At 47.0% G+C, this 17,351-nt stretch overlaps 1 protein-coding gene across 1 annotated transcript in view; it reads left to right on the forward strand.

Annotated features, from left to right (window-relative positions):
• Window positions 1-15,828, forward strand: part of spon1b (spondin 1b) — a 32,771-nt gene extending 16,943 nt beyond the window's left edge. The window contains exons 7-16 of the mRNA XM_047050814.1: window positions 5,449-5,513; window positions 6,837-7,038; window positions 8,410-8,550; window positions 8,852-8,927; window positions 9,752-9,934; window positions 12,218-12,388; window positions 12,738-12,905; window positions 13,361-13,519; window positions 13,661-13,996; window positions 14,133-15,828. Of these exons, the coding sequence (XP_046906770.1) occupies window positions 5,449-5,513; window positions 6,837-7,038; window positions 8,410-8,550; window positions 8,852-8,927; window positions 9,752-9,934; window positions 12,218-12,388; window positions 12,738-12,905; window positions 13,361-13,519; window positions 13,661-13,996; window positions 14,133-14,296 (1,665 nt within the window). The 3' untranslated portion in view covers window positions 14,297-15,828. The remainder of the gene's footprint in view (window positions 1-5,448; window positions 5,514-6,836; window positions 7,039-8,409; window positions 8,551-8,851; window positions 8,928-9,751; window positions 9,935-12,217; window positions 12,389-12,737; window positions 12,906-13,360; window positions 13,520-13,660; window positions 13,997-14,132) is intronic.
• Window positions 15,829-17,351: the final 1,523 nt, after the last annotated feature.

Below are 17,351 nucleotides of genomic sequence, written 5' to 3' on the forward strand. Positions count from 1 at the left end.
TTAGAGTGTCTCCATGGCTGTAGTCCTCAGCGGCCGGCTTCTTTGTCATGGCAACACCAGACCCCAGGATGTGTTCATCCCTCCTGGCCCAGCCTTCTGTACTCCTCCCTCCTCCGGCAGTGCATGGAGGCACGCTGTTCTCCTGGAGAAGGTTCCATCACAGCGGCTCCTTGTCATTTCTGCCGGTTGCTTGGTGCTGTTCTCAACCCCTGATGGAAGGATAGAACAACCCTATGAGGAATACCAAGACATGATCGTGTGGATGTATGAGTTTGCATTTAAAGAACGTGTGTGTGTGTGTGTGTGCAGGGTGTTTGTGTGTGCAGTGGTGTGATGTGGAGGGTGGTGTAGATGACAGATCAGATTTAAGCAGTCACTTCAAAAGCAGGGATAGTGTCTCATACGGTATTCATCTTATGAATGTGTATTGCAGAAAAAGCCTGGGCTATTAGCATAAATGTTCTAGTTAAAGCATTTATAATGATAACCTTTTCCCAAATGATAAGACCTGCTGTGCTTTGTGTTGTGTGTGTGCGTTTGCGTTTGCGTTTGCGTGACCACACAGCAGACCAGAGTGATCTCACCAGCAGGACTGTGGGTGAACCTCATCCTTAATCACCAGCAGGGCTGTGAGCGTCATCCATAATCACCAGCAGGGCTGTGAACCTCATCCATAATTACTAGCAGGGCTGTGAACCTCATCCTTAATCACCAGCAGGGCTGTGAACCTCATCCTTAATCACCAGCAGGGCTGTGAGCCTCATCTATAATCACTAGCAGGGCTGTGAACCTCATCCTTAATCACCAGCAGGGCTGTGAACCTCATCCATATTAACCAGCAGCTCATGACTCGGCAGTCCCTGACATTTACTAACAAAAGGACCAGAAACCGATGCTGTTCATGTATTTCTTGACAAATTGATTGTTTGCTCTTTATCTTACTATTGACGTCCTCACATCATGGTGGAGTTTTGATACAAATGTATTTAGTTTGCTTGTGGTCCGGATTTGATAACTCGGGGCTCCAGAAAAGGTGAACTGCAGTTTGGATAATTAAGAACAGTCTACTCTGACATGACAGAGTAGAAACAAAACAGAACAACAATAACAGCAATAGACAGTTTTGGATTTAGACATTTGGTCTGTTCAAAGTTAATAATTAGTTATGTGGAAGTGAGGTCTGAGAGACTAATTCTACTTTGGATTGTATTCAGTGAAAATAAATGAGAGTTGATTCTGGAGAAAGTGAAAACACCGGTGGTGATTCTTACAACCCTTCCATCTAGGGTTCTCTGATCAAAGTAACCCTCTTCCTACAAGTCCGGTGACAGGGATATTATATTTCATCTTAGCCAAAATTAGTTATGCTGGATGGTACATCTGAAATCAATGTATCTGCTTCTCTCTTAAAGTTAACCAGATTTCAGGTGATAGAGTAACTAGTTTGGCTAGTAAGTGTTGTTGCTAGCTTATTAGCTCACCTTCCTGAGTTAGGTGAATGGTTAGCGAACCCACAGCTGGAAGGCGCTTACTCCCAGCTAGGGACGTGAAGCGTATGCTGTGAAAAGTCCCTTTTTCATGCTCCATGCTCTGTCGCGCTCCATTTTGGTCCAACGACCGCTATTATGCACTGCAACCAGTCTGGAGATCGACAGTATTCTTCCGTTTTGTGTTCCATGTTATTGCTAATCACCAGGCTGATGTTGATGAGGAGAACTCTCGAAAGGTCAGGGGTCATGGCCTCCGCAAAAAGAAAATTCAGTGGGAGGAGAGCGTGACACGAGCTCTCATCTCTCTTCATTGTATCTGCTTGAGTCTCTTATCGTCGCTGTCGCTCAGCATTAACGGAGTTCAAGGTAGCAATCAGGAGATGACAAGATAATTACAGTTGTGGAGTGGGGTTGGGTCTGTTCTGATCCTGACGGGGTGATGTGACATCCCTGTAGAGAGCTAGGCTGTCGAAGAACGCACTACACACTGCAATGAAAATAGAATACATTTTCCAATAGAAAAAGAATGAGCCAAAGACACTAAATCGAAAATATTTATGAAATATTGATATGATTCCGATGAACTAATTGCCTGAACACAAACAGTGGTGCTGTAGTCAGAGCTTGTTCTCATTCAGGGTGATCTCCTTGACACAGTGGTTCTCATTCAAAAAGCCAAACCCAGTCTGCGGAGTCAACAACACACTTCCTATGTGCTCCCTGGACAGACCAAGGGGCCAGAAACTCATTACTGCACCCCAGGCTGAGTCAAGTACAACTTTACTGAAGGTCAAACCAATTACCAACCTCTCCATCCCTTCCCAAATCTCTTGCTCCACCCTATGAGCCCCCCCATGAGCCCCCCTCCTCCCCTTCTGCTTCTGCAGTGTCTCATCCCTCCCCTTTTTGTAAATCTCCTTCCCTTCCCTCCTTTCCTCCCCTCGTGCCCCTCCGGCTCTCCCTTCTCCTCACAAGCAATCTTCCTCCCTCTCTATCTCTCCTCATCTTTGTCTCAGTCTTCCATAGTCCTCCTCCCCTCATCTGTCACTCCTCCCCTCCATCCTCTCTTTTCCTCCCACTCATCTCCTGAAGATCTGTGTTGGAGGCTATCGCTAGTCGTTGGCTGGATTTCCAAGTTCTCACCTTTTCAGCTCTTTTAAAACGACAAGTATTGTTTTAGTTTGTTTAAGTTTTACTCAAACACAATTCCGAGATATTTTGCACTTCAAAATAGCACACTTCAGAGCCGACAGTTTTCCGTTCTCCGTTTTCAGTTCAGAGCCAGCAGGAACTGCTTATTTTTACTGGCCACATTGCAAAGTAACCACATCTCTGCTACCGGGCATGGTGAACAGTTGTAATTTGATGATGCGAGAGTTTGATCTGTGTTGGCTGAACATAACATCTAATCACCAGGGAGGGTTGCATTACCCCCAGGGGAGAGAGAGAGACACAGCTGTGTGATTGGTCAGGTTGTTTCCTGTTTCCTGTTTCATGTCACTGAGGGTTGATTAATTATTCAATGCTGGCGAGGTCTGTGTGTAAGTTGTTTACTGTAAATAAACAGTATCTACATTGTGTGTGTGTGTATACCGACTTATAATGATTGTAACTAGACTAAGCCAAAACTAAGTACAGTAACTATAACAGCTGTGTGTGTATGTGTGTCTTAGATGCAAGGCAGCATGCTGTTTGTGTGTGTGTGTGTGTGTGTGTGTGTGTCTGCGCGTGTGTGTGTGTATGTGTGTGTGTGAGTCAGATGCAAGGCGGAAGACATACTGTGTGTGTGTGTGTGCCAGATACAAGGCATCAGGCTGTGTGTGTGTCAGATACAAGGCATCAGGCTGTGTGTGTGTGTGTGTCAGATGCAGCATACTGAAGAGCAGTCAGCATTGTGTTTCTCAGCTTCTCTCGGGCTGCCTCGTGAAAAGCAGCAACAAAAGAAATCAAATCTTATGTAACACCCCCACTTTCCTCTTCTAGAAATAGCAAAGTACAAAATTCATGAAAAGAAAATGCAGGCAAGCACACCCATATATTATCGAGCAATTGTTTGTCCTGCTGAAATTACAGTTATTCACTCTATACCACACGGTACATACACAGGTACTCTGATAAATGCAGAAATAATGTATTGTATTGCTGTATATATTGGCAGTACGTTACATTCATTTATTATCGCTTTTGCAACATTTATGTACACAACCTTACTGTAAGATGCAGGAATCGAAATGAAGACTTTGAATATGACACTGCTGTCCAGCAGTCCAGAATTAGTCATCAGTTCATCTAGAGAAGTTTCCCTTGTTACATAAAGACATTAAAGATAGTCAACATGGCTAGTTAAAGTAATAAATCATATCTCTGATACACTTATCGACCTTAGTCAGGTTCTCACAAAGCCACACACTGATGGAAGAGTGTGTGTTTGTGTGTGTCCCTGGCACTTTGAAGCTCTGGGATATTGGAATATTAAATGTTGCAACCTTTTCAGCAGGCTGGTTTTACTGTTCTGAGGCTGACCGTGTCTCTCTGAGCCTGAGGCCATGTCCCTGACCCTCTGCCCTGCTTTTCATCCTGTCCCCACCTCCCTCCCTCCCTCTCTCCCCTCATCCCTCCCCTTATCCCTCTGTCTGTCTGAGCGTGGAAGGGGTTGTGGTGGAGGGCAGCCGTGTGATCTGTAAAACATGCCACTTTGTGCAGCAGGCTCTGCCTCTGACAGGCGTTTCATCTCCCCTTCTCACTTTCTCTGTCACACACGCATACATGCTTTCCAGGTGTGGACTGGGACTGAAAAACGGCCCGGGACTTTGAAACGCAGACCGGCCCACGGCCGTGTATTATTATTATATATATATTTTTTGCATTATGCCGCGGCCATTTCACCGGCCGTTCGGGAAATCTCCCGACTCTCCCGACAGCCAGTCCGACCATGATGTCTCTCTCTCTGTCTCTCTCTCTCTCTCTCTCTCTCTCTCTCTCTCTCTCTCTCTCTCTCTGTCTCTCTCTCTCTCTTTCTCTCTCTTTCTCTCTGTCTCTCTCGGTCACTGTCGGTCTCTCTTGGTCTTTCTCTCTGTCTTGCTCACTCTCACTCTCGCTCTCTCTGACGCTCTCTCTTTCTTACTTTCTTTCTTTCAGTCTGTCTGTCATTCCTTTCAGCAAGTCACTTAATGTACATGATATCAGTTCAGGAAGGGCCAGTTTGTAGCTGTGGGCTGAAGCACAATAATTCAACTGTAAGAGCCATACTTGGAGGCACTCAGGTGGCCGCTGCAGGGCCCAGGTAGCACCATCAGTCAGTCGTGAACACTGGGATCTGAGGTTGGCCAGCGGGCCAGGATCCTGACAGCTGATTGGTTCTGCTGCCTTCACACTAGGGGACAGCGTGTGTGTGTGTCTGTGTGTGTGTGTGTGTGTGTGTGCGAGAGAGAAAGAGAGAGAGAGAGAGAGAGAGAGAGAGAGAGAGAGAGAGAGAGAGAAAAAGGGAGAGAGAGAGAAAAAGGGAGAGAGAGAGAAAAAGGGAGAGAGACAGAGAGAGAGAGGGGGGGGGGGGGGACAACAGAGAGATGCAAGGGGCCAGTCCAGGTGAAGTGCTCTGTGTGTGATTCTAGATTGATGCCAGTCCCCTTGAGGGCCGACAGCCATTAGAAAACAATTCAGACACACTTTTATCCCCCATACTTCGGCAGAATTCAGCTCTTAACCTTTACAGAGAGGTGCGCCCTTCAAGGCTTTCTCAATGTTGTCTGATGGCAATTGATTTTTACTGACATTTTCTTTCCTCTCACTCTCTCTCTCTCACTCTCTCTCGCACTCTTTCTCTCTCGCTCTCTCTCTCACTCTCTCTCACTCTTTCTCTCTCTCGGTTTCTCTATCACACACACGCTCGCTCTTTCTCTCTGTTGATCTCCAACACACACTCTCTCCGTCTGTCTGTCTGCTTATTTGCCCCTCACAGGGTGATGAAGTCCTGACCGTTATAAAGACCAAACCCCAGTGGCCCGCCTGGCAGCCCCTCAACATGTGAGTCAACTGAGACAGTTCAACTTTGAACTTCCTTCAACTTGATCAACTTCCCACAGGAGGCAATGGGTTATGCCACCACAGTGAAAAACCAAGACATGGACCTACATAGAGTACAACACATAATAATCACTCAAGGACTCGGTCTTTATGTGTTTTTACTGTGAAGAATGTCTGCAGTATGTGGGGGCTTAACTCTCTCATCACTTTAGTTTCGAACTGTGTCTGTATTTCTTGAGATGTTTGGTTTGCTACTGAGGTGGTGTGTGTGTGTGTGTGTGTGGGGGGGGGGGGGGCTGGGGGGTAGAAAGAGATTGATAGATGGAGAGAGTGAGGAGGACGGAGAGAGAGAGGAAGGAAGGTTCTGGGATGTTTCAGGCAGGAAAGGAATGACAGAAGGATGGAACTATTCTCAATCCGATAGTTCAGCTACATTGTCTTGTAATACTGTTGAAGGGAAATGTGTCGACCACATTACAGTTAGTTTCAGTTGACAACGGCTCTCACACAATATTTATATTATTAATAATATCCAGAATGTTCTTAAAATTCATCAATGCAGAACTAAGTATTTGTGTCCTTTGGTGTTAATTGAGAATAAATATGTCCCTAATCTCATGAGACACACCACAACACCCAGCCTTCTAGCCCTGGGAATCTTCAATAAAACATCTGTGTAGTGACCCAAACCCCTGGAGCTGTTTATAAAACTCTATTATTTTCACTAATTAGGTATAATGAGAAACCAATCAGTCTCTGGTTCACACAGTAATACAGAAGCCTTGCTAACGAGATGCTTTGACAATTATGTAGTTTAACTAGTTTGTAGAGAAGATATGTATTAAGAAGTAACAGATATCACCTCAGCTTGAACTCTCTAGACACGGAGAACGCATACTGTCAGAAGCATGCTTTAGAATTTGTGGGAAATCAAGGTCATATTAAAAGTGATATCATTATTAGTTTAGAACTCTTTCAATTGAATTCCTCAATGTCACATAGCTTAACGACTTAATTGACCAGTATTTCTGTCTGTCTGTTTGTCTCTTTCATTGTGTCTGTATTAATGCCTGCCTGTATGTAACAATCCCTCTTTCTTCCATCCATCCATCTATCCATCTTTCTCTTGCTCCCTCTCGTTCTCTTCCTCCCTCCCTCCTCTCTCTCTTCCCATTCCTCCCTCCATCTCCCTCCACCGCTCCATCATCCTCTCTGACTCTTTTCTTCCCTTCTTTCTCTTCCTCCCTCTCTCTCTCCCTCCCTCGCCTTCTATCCCTCTGTCCCCTCACTTTCCCTCCCTCCCTCCCTCTCTCCTCCCTCCAGACGCGCCGCCCCGTCCGCAGAGTTCTCCGTGGACCACGTGCGTCACCTCATGTCCTTCCTGACCATGCTGGGTCCCAGTCCGGACTGGAACGTGGGTCTGTCTAAGGAGGACCTGTGCACCAAGGATTGTGGCTGGGTCCAGAGGCTGGTCCAGGACCTCATCCCCTGGGACGCAGGCACCGACAGCGGGGTCACCTATGAGGTAGGTGCCCCCTGAGAGAGACGCCTGGATCTCACGCTCCTCCCCAGCTCCCGCCATGCACATCTCGCCAAGCACAGCTTCGTGCATTTTCAATTCAAACGTTAGATATCAATATTGACACGTTTCCATAACAACGCTGTGCGTGTGCATTGTGTGGCTGTGCTTACATCCATAGTTTTGTCTCATGAATGTGGCGTTCCGAAACATTATAGATGAATACAATTCAACCTTACAAACACAGCAAACCAGCCCGTTGCACAATCATGTTTATTGTGCCATCTGTATTCATCCAGATGGCTTCTTCTCTCTTACTGTCCTAGTGTCTCTGGAAGGGACCCAAGCATGTTTAGTCTTCTATACACTAGCTAGTCTGAGGGATGCTAACAATCAGCTGACAAAATACTCCCAGAACAGTCCTCTCTTTCCCAGTCAGAGCTGGAGACACCACACAGTGGCTGCTGGGACCAGGCGGTAAATTAGCCATCAGGCAGGTAGTGAGTATGGAGATTCACTACGAACGCACTGCCATCTACAGGGCAGAAGGCACACTACAGGTAGCGCAGGCCGTAGCTGGGATGGTCTTGCAGTCAGTCCTTGAATTGTGTGTGTGTTTGTGTGTGCTCGTCTGTGTGTGTGTGTGTGTGTGTGTTGTGGAGCGGCTCTGTTCCAGACAGTTCCCTCAGACAGCAGGCTGCTCGCAGTGCTGTCATAAATCACTCATTAAAGTTGTATTACACATGGTATAAATGATGCACTGAAAGATCAAACAACCAACCACCCCCCCCTTCACACACACACACACAATCACTCCCTCTCTCTGTCTTTCTCTCTGACACACACACAATCACTCCCTCTCTCTCTCTCTCTCTCTCTCCTCTCTCTCTCTCTCTCTCTCTCTCTCTCTCTCTCTCTCTCTCTCTCTCCCTCACGCTCTCTCTCTCTCCCTCTCACACACACATACAAACACTCCCTCTCTGTCACACACACACTCATACTACAACAACAACAGATGGCGTCAGTGAAGGATGAAGTGTTCATTCTCATCTCCAGTCTGTCTTCCCTCCTGACTTCTCTATCTTGTCTGTCAGAGTTCCAAAATAGTCAGTGCCTACTTCGACTCTCCTGTTCTGTGCCCTCCAGAGTAAATATGTAGCTACTTACTAACGGGAGAGTGTACTTACCTGTACTATACTTACCGTACATTTTTATCATGATTACTGCTTTTAATAATGATGATAATTATAATATATTCATTCATAACTGTGTTCGTGCAGATGTAGTAGGTTGTTTTCTTATGACGAATAACTGAAAAATACATCCGAATATATTGCTCAGCACTTTGTCTCACCCCCATGTGCTCTACTGTTCCAGTCTCCTAACAAGCCCAGCATTCCCCCAGAGAGAATCCGCCCCCTCACAAGCCTCGACCAACCACAGAGCCCCTTCTACGACCCTGAGGGCGGGCCAATCACTGCCTTGGCCAGGGTGGTGGTGGAGAGGATCGCCAGGAAGGTGTGTGTGTGTGTATGTGTGTGTTCTTGCCTGTTTGTCTATCTGCCCATTTATTTTTCTGTCCTATCCTTCTGGGAATTGTTCATAAAATAAACGTATTCACCTCAGCAACAGAAATCAATCTAATTTACACAAACCGAAACCTGGGCTTCGCCTCAGGAAAGTATTTCCCTAAGAAGAGTTATGTCTCCCTGTCCTCTGTTGCCAGCAGTCCAGACTAGAATCAATTGTTGACCAAAGGGGGTGTTTTCTGTGTTTATGTGGCTGAAAGAGGTTGTTTTCTCCCATGTCCTGTCCACAGGGTGAACAGTGCAACACGGTCCCAGATACAGTGGACGATATCGTGGCAGACATTGGTCAGGAGGAAAGGGGGGAAGGTTCGTGCTCCTGCCTCTTATCTCACATCTCGAGTCTCCACATCTTCCGCCTGTTTGGGAGGTTTATTTCGTTGGTTCTCCTGCTGGCTGACAGTTTAATGACACGCCGCATTGTGACTGGGGAAGCGGATGAAAAAAAGACACAGGAAATGGGTTCGGTGGAGGCCCACCCTCCTGGGTTTTGACCGTAAACAGGAGAGTTGGAAAACAGACGAGCTGATGGGGACTGAGGTCTGGGTGAGCTGGGCCTCAGGAGGAGCTGAAATAACGCGGACACAGTGTCAACGTGTTACAGAGTGTCCACTGTGCCCAATGAGTGTTTAGAGAAGTCCACTCTCATGAGATAGGGTTCAATTTAACACGTTGAAATTCCCTTTGCTGTGTGGCTTTCTTTTCCTCCTACTAAAATAGGACAACAAGAGTGGCATTGAACAATGTACTGTTGGCCTTGACAGAGCTTGGGGGTATAGAATGACAATGTACTGTATATTTAAGTAAGTTAGCTTAGCTCACAATGAGCGTGCACTACATTACACTTAATGACTTCTGACCTCTTCATACCTACAGAACACAGGGCATCAATGATGCACCTGCATCCCTTATTAGTGATTTGAGTACCATAAATGGCATTGTCTTTGAGTATTAATTTGAGTGAGAGACTATATTGTAACCAGCCTCCTCCTCCCCTCTCCTCCTCTTCCTTCTCCCCCCTCCTTCACCTCCCCCTTCTTCCTCCCTCCTTCCCCCTCATCCCACCTCCTCCCTGCTTCCACCTCACCTCACCCCACCTCCCTCCTCCTCCCTCATCCCCCCTCATCCTCCAGACGACACACCAGAGACGTGTATCTACTCCAGCTGGTCTCCCTGGTCGGCCTGCAGCTCTGCCACCTGTGACAAGGGCCGTCGGATGAGGCAGCGCATGCTGAAGGCCCAGTTGGACCTCAGTGTTACCTGCCCCCACACCCAGGACTTCCAGCCCTGCATGGGGCCAGGATGCAGCCAGGAGGGTGAGGAAACTCAAGGTTTTTACTGGTTGGATCAGCTCTGAGGAAGCTTGGCAGACATGTTTGTTGGGATGCAGTGGAGCCTACAGGAAGGTCTATGTACCTTCTGAGGGAGAGAGAGCCAGGTCGGAGACAGGAGCTGGTGAGATGAGAGAGGATGGGGTTTGGTGACCACAGATGACATGCTCTTCCAGCATTCAAGGATGCTGACTCATAGAACATTCCAGAAACTTCAGTTAGTCAATCAAACTGTATTTAAATAACACATAAAACCACAAAATAAAGGCAATTTGGAATAATAAAAAATGTTCAAACAAGTTCAAACATGAAAGGAATTATGATATATTTAAATATACCATAAAACTAATATTAAACTAATATATGAAAAACGAACATTAACAGTGCAACTTGAAATTAACACATACTAGCCACACTGAGGTGTGTTTTCAATTTTCTTTGAAAGATATTCAGATATCCAGACTGTTCCCCTAACGTTCTCTCCCTCCCTCCATCTCAGTACCTGACAGGGTGTGCCAAGGCATCGCAGGGCAGCATCCTAGAAACAGCCAGGTTGGAACTTGCAGACAACATCAAAAGGCTACGACATTAGTCTTTCCCTGCTTCCCGCTTTACTCAGCACAGCAGGCACCCCCCCCACACAGTTTGTTCAGAGCTGTTTGACGACAAAAGAGCAAATCGGAGGCTTTGCAGGCTAATCAACACTAGCAGGGTTGAGATCAGAAGACATACATATCATTATTCAGCCGCGTCTCCGCTATAAACAAGGTCTGATCTGAAGACTGCTCCGCTCATCCAGATAGGCTGGATTCACCATCCTCCCCCCCCCCTCTCTCTCTCTCTCTCTCTCCCTCACTCTATGTATTTCTCTCTTTCTCTCTTAGGCACGCTCTCCCTTTTTAGCTCTCTGTTTTTCCCTCTCTTTTCCCCTGGCACATCTCCTTTGTCCAATTGACATCAGTTGTCAGTTGGACAGGTTTTGCTGAAAGGGAAATGTTCAGTCAAGCAGTCTTTCTCTTTGTCATCTTCATCACACCAACCGTCTCTCAATCCTACTTTCTCTCCCTTTCTTTTTCTTATCAGAGTCTAATGAGGGATGTTGAACTGTTCAAGGCTAACACTACTCACAGCTGCCCACCATTAATTATTCATCCTACCATGGCCCGCTTTTTCATGTTACACAGTGTTAGTGTTCTGGGTTTGATTGGTATTCCTGTGGATGCCTGGGGGACAGATTTGAGGCTCATCACAAAGACGTTTTTAAACTTTTTTCTACTTAGGAATGATTTATTAACTGGTCATTACTAATCAAACGATTCATCAAAGTCTACTGTGTGAAGCAGACATATTTTGAGAAACAGTGCGTGTGTACGTGATTGTGTACGTGTCCACAAAGGAAAGTGAAATCCATGAAAGGTTTCGGCAGAGTTCATCCACCCTGTCTGAGAAGCCATTTCCGTGAGTGCAGCTTCCACATATCTGGAGCAGGTGCACCGAGACGGAGTGATGCAGAATTACTCACCCAGGGTCCTGGCTGACAGAAACTATAGGATGCTAACGGTGATGCTAAGAAAAACAGGAGCAAAAAAGAAACGTGCCAAAATATCGGAACAGCAATACAAAAAAATCTGCCCAAAATCCTGCAATGAAAACAAAGCTAGCTGGGGGCCAAGTGGGCTGACACCTCGTTCATGTGACAGACAGCAGACGTCCTACTGGGAGAGTTGTGCATCGGAAAACTGCACTGCAGTTTCCATCTCTTCGTTTCAATGGGTCCATGTCTCAATGCGCAGTGTATTTGTATGTTGCTTTGGATGAAAGCCTCTGATAAATGACTCAAAGCATACTGAATACCGTCAATCAACCTAGTACAATGCACACGCACAACCATAAAGGGCCGGGTTTCCCAGATTCGTTAAGAAGCTCTTAACACTAAGAGCGTGTTAAGAACGTTCTTAGGGCGCTCCAGAACGCTCGTAGAACGTTCTTAAGAAGATCTTAGCGTTAAGAGCTTCTTAACGAATCTGGGAAACCCAGCCAAGGCCTGTGCACCCTGGGTGTGTATTCCCGTATACTGCAAAACGTGTGTACTAAAAGTGTACTTGTTTACTACATGTGTACTTTGTAAGCTACACGTGTACCACATCATTGTGGGTCACTTTGGATAAAGCCATCTGCTACATACAATCAAAACAGTCATGGAAAATGTACACAAACAAAACCGTCATGGAAAATCTACACCTGTCTACCTGTGTCGGTCTGTCCCAGAATCCTCCACCTGTATGATGTCAGAGTGGATCAGTTGGTCTCCGTGCAGCGCGTCATGCGGCATGGGCATGAGGTCACGGGAGCGCTACGTCAAGCAGTTCCCCGAGGACGGCTCCCTCTGCGCCCTGCCCACCGACGACAGCCAGAAGTGTGTGGTCAACGAAGACTGCTGTGAGTCCACACGCACCACATACACTCACACACATTCACACTCACACACAAAACATCCACTCAAACGCAGAGCAAACGGCACCACACACAGGCACACACTTCCACACAAAACAAACACTTCCACATGTAACACCACACACACACACTTACGCACATTACACACACGCACACAACCACACACAAACTAGTTTATGTGGATTTGCGATCTGCTCTGACATAACGTGATATGACAGGATGCTGCATTAGTGAGATGAGATGTCGAATGATATATGATAAATAGTACAATATGATATTGTATTGCCCCTCCATGCCCCTCCCATGCCCCCCCCCCCACCTCCCCCCCACCCAGCGGCCAGCAGCTGTGTGGTGACAGAGTGGGGGGAGTGGGACCCCTGCAGCGCCACCTGTGGGCTGGGCATGAGGCGGCGTGAGCGCATGGTGAAGATGCCTCCGCTGGACGGCTCCGTGTGCAGGGCAGACGTGGAGGAGGTGGAGAAGTGCATGATGCCAGACTGCCGTGAGTCGCCCCGACAACTTAACTCTCAAAGGCTGGGGAGACGAAACGCTTCAGCACTTTGACTCTTCAAAACCTCCGACACGTCAACACATCGACGCCAAAATGCTCAAGCACTTCCACTCTTCAACTCTTCAACACTTCAAAACAAACACTTCAGCCTTTAAACCCTTAAATGCTTGGTTGCTAGAATATTCAAGCACTGTCTCTTTCACTAACCTGTATATGTAATCTATTCTTCGAGGGACACACCAGTACTAGCACTCTTGATCTTGCAATACTCTGGCTAACAAGGACAGCCTAGATGTGCTTTGGAATTAAGACAAAAAAGATGGTGGTGATTATTAGAACTAGTTGAATACATGTTTTATCAAACTACCATGCAGTGAAAAGCAAGAATGTCGTTGTGTAACTGCACATCTATGCACGTGTGTGTGTGCGTGCATGTGCGTGTGCAGACTCCATCCCGTGTATGCTGTCTCCGTGGTCGGACTGGAGCGCGTGCAGTTTGACGTGTGGGCGGGGCCTGAGGACTCGGCAGCGCATGCTGAAGTCGGAGGAGGGCGGCTGCAACGAGGAGCTGGAGCAGAGCGAGAGATGCATGCTGCCTGAATGTCGTAAGGCGCTCAGAGGGAACCGCAAACAGGCGGTCTCATATCAATAAGTGCAGTAAGATCCCCAACCAAATATTTACAGTGGGTCGTGTTCGTGACTCTCATTCCTCCCTCCCCTCCTCTTTCTGCTGTCCATCCTTCCAGCCACTGACTGCATGGTGTCCGAGTGGTCCGAGTGGTCTGAGTGTAACAAGTCGTGTGGGCGTGGCCACGCCCTGCGGACCCGCATGGTGAAGCTGGAGCCCCAGTTCGGGGGCCGGCCCTGCCCCGAGGCCGTGCAGAGGAGGAAGTGCAAGATGAGGAAGTGCAGCCGCGGCGACGACAAGAGGAACACCGGCGGGGCGGAGAGGAGGAGGGGGGAGGGAGGGGCGGAGAGGAGGAGGGGTGAGGGCATAACTGATAGGAAGAGGGCGGATGGCGTTGCGGAGAGGAGGCGGGCGGGCAAGCAGGGGAGAGATGCCGCTGTGGAGGAGCAGCCAGGTCAGTCTGCTGTGATTGGATGATTCAGTTAGGGTTGCCATGTTGTTACGTAATGCCCAGGTTTGGGCCACTGCCAGTATTGCCTTGTCAGATTATGTTGCTCCCCCCCCCCCTCCCCCATGGTTTGTTCCTCCAGGCTGCAGATCCAGGCCCTGGTCCAACTGGGCGGACTGTTCCAAGCCCTGTGGCGGGGGAATCCAGGAGCGCTTCATGTCTGCGAAGAAACGAGCCAAGAGCTCTCAGGTTGGCAGCTGCAAGGACAGAAAGGAGATCCGCGCCTGCAACGTTCACCCCTGCTAGAGGGCGCCGTGGAGAAGAGTCAGTACTGGAGGAATACAAACATGCCCTTCTGTGCCGGGTGTTCGAGGAGGAAGTGGAGAGTTAGTTTTAAGCTAGGGTGAGGAGAGGAGAGGTTTTCTGTAGCTGTTTAGCAGAAGACTGGGCTGTGACCAGTGGACCAGACCAGCCATAGTTAGTCTTCTAGCTGCCTCCCTCATCAGGCACACAGTATGTGTCGTGTAACTATGTAACTCACTCTATTTACCAACATCCCTCTCTCAACACGCACATGCATCCCTCACAATTTTGATATCTTTGCTGTCTTTATATAGGTCTTCTGCACTACATAACTAGCACTGAAACACAGTCTTCGTTTAGCACATTTAGCCAACGCTAAGCACAGAGGGGATTTGAACCTACAACCTCTTGCCCTTTCTAACCATTGAGCTACATCCATCTCCCTCTACTGATTGTTTATAACCAGCTAACTAACTTAGTTAGTCCCTTTCTGTACACGTGGTTCATCAAGTGATTATACTGTATGACTTGTTATTTAAATGTCAAATCAGAATCCCATGCAAGACATGTCTGAACCATCATAAAGGCAGAGTTTGAGCACAGAGGAGTCTTTGTACAATCAGCTGTCAGGATTTCTGCCATCTTTCCTGGATCTCTACCATGCACACATCTGCTGGGCGAGGTGTTCTACAAACCCACCTGCTATTGAACCGCAGTGCCAAGGCCCACCGGATTCCATAGTCACATAAAGTACATCCTTTTGTACAGCATAGAACAGTTAGACGAGGTAACGCATCACATTAAGGTTCCATTAACTACCATGTAGCTACATTTCAATACCTAGGGTAACAACATTGTAGTTACATAGGAACTGCTGTCAATTTAACCTTCTACAGGTTCAAGAGGTCAAAGATGGAGGGCTCTCCAGTGGATGTTAAAAGTGATCTTTGACTGCCCATTTGCAGCGTCCCATCACCCCTTCCACCCTAACCCCCCCCCCCCCCCACACTTTGACTTGTTTTACTGGGCAGACTGACAGAGTACCTTTATCCCTTGACACCAACTTCTACCTACCAATAACTGTTACTGGAGATGTTGCTGTGTAAATGCATGGTAGTTCATGTAACCTTAATGTATAAAGTGTTGCCCATCTCGTGAGGACAAGTGTTGATTGTACAGACCTGTCACTGAATGGAAAGGTCCACCCAATAAGTCATTGAAAACGTGAACGTATCCCGTGGTTGCTCTTACTTCGGCAGATTATCTTTCTCGAGTAAACAGTTACGCTTTTATTCCGTTGTTCTATGTAGAGCCAGAAAACGCCAGCTGTAGATGTCAGAGATTTTTGTGCAAGATATTCCGTTAATTTTGTGTATTTTGATACAAACGAACGGGGTCCTATTTACAATTCCTGTTTCGATGATCATTTTCTCACCCCTCCTTCTCTTTCTCATTTTACTTTTTTCGCCTGTGCACCATATTGCTATTTTGGAATAAATCACCTTTACAATAAAGTGGAGAATTTTCAACTACAAGTGGTGAGCATGGTGCGGTTCTGTGCAGTTGTAGTTCTTGGCCACTAGGTGGAGGTAGAAGGATATAAATTGAGTGACGTGGAGCTTCAGAACAGGGTAGAAGGAACTAGTGCAAGTTTGGTCAACAGCAAAACAGCCCCTCAATTCCAAAAACAACCTTCCACTGAAGTACATCCTAATAGGACACATAACAAATAAAGGTCAGCTATGGATGGATGGATGGAGGGATTGATGTATGGATAGATGTCTAGACAGACCGATGGCTTACGAAACAAATGGACAAATGTGTGAATCGAGAAATGAACCAAGAAACAGAGGAAAAATTATCAACAAAAAATGTACAGCTGCATCTGCATCTGATTCTCAGCAGTGACAGACGTGAAATTGAAAATGACTTTCAAAAAACAACAACATCCCAACATCACCCAGCTAGGCTTTGTAGCCATGGTTACGAACACAGGCCTACATTGCACACTCATGAAACATTTACTATGGATTGAGGGAGAGACAGTTGCTGATATCGCCATGAAATATCCATGCAGAGATCACAACAAGGCACCTGACGAAACACTGTTAAATGGCAGAGCACAGTGGAAGCTGCAGTTTGTGTGTGTGTGTAGGTGTGTGTGTGTGTGTGCGTGTATATTTGTATGGAAGCAGGTGGCATTTCTCTTATATACACACACACACACACACACCCGCATACAACAAGCTCAGTCTGCTGACCTTTCCTGCCTGTCTTTCTCTGTGTGACAGAGCAGCGTTTTAAATGCCAGGACAAGCAGCAGGTAGCTGTCAGCCTTCCAGCTTCACCTCCACATCACATCTCTCTGTTTGGGCGCAGTCTGGAGCAGGACTGCCAAGTTCTCCCACTCTGAACGTACTAGCCCAGCACTGAGTGGTAAAACATGAATTAGTCTCACAACGTATGGGTGTGGAGGAGATGTTTTAAGGTAACTTAAACTCTGTCTGACAACTACAACCAGACCAGTGATACTGGACTCAAGCATACGTATGACATTTTGCAAGAACCTTATCATCAAGGATATTGTCATTGGTCAACAGTTGAATTAACCAAGCTTCAAGTTTACTTGCCATTTGTAACCGGTACAGGTGCATTGGAATTATTTGGTCCCGCTCCTCGTGACAGTTTCCTAGCAACCTGTCTAAACCTGCTATAAATCTAAACCCACGTCCTAACCTACAGTATTTAAGCTATACTTAACCATTGACCTGAGGTAATCCTACAGGCTGTTTGTGTCTGTGAGTTCTAGTCTCGACTCACTCAGCAGACTCAGACTCGGGTCTCCAAGGTCCGCTGATATAAAGGCTGTAAGGCCTTCCTTCCATACTTGTCCTCAGCCCTAACAGCAGAGCTGAAGAAGAAATCTCGCTTCCTCTCTTTCTTTCCCCCCTGCTTTTATCTCCACCTGCGTCTAGCTAAACCTTGACATTGCCCCTTCAACCCTCCTCTCACCCCCCTTTCTCTCTTTCTCTCTCCTCTCTCTCTCTTCCTCTCTCTA

The sequence above is a fragment of the Hypomesus transpacificus genome, unplaced genomic scaffold (genome assembly GCF_021917145.1).
Source record: "Hypomesus transpacificus isolate Combined female unplaced genomic scaffold, fHypTra1 scaffold_129, whole genome shotgun sequence".
Classification (NCBI taxonomy): Eukaryota; Metazoa; Chordata; class Actinopteri; order Osmeriformes; family Osmeridae; genus Hypomesus; species Hypomesus transpacificus.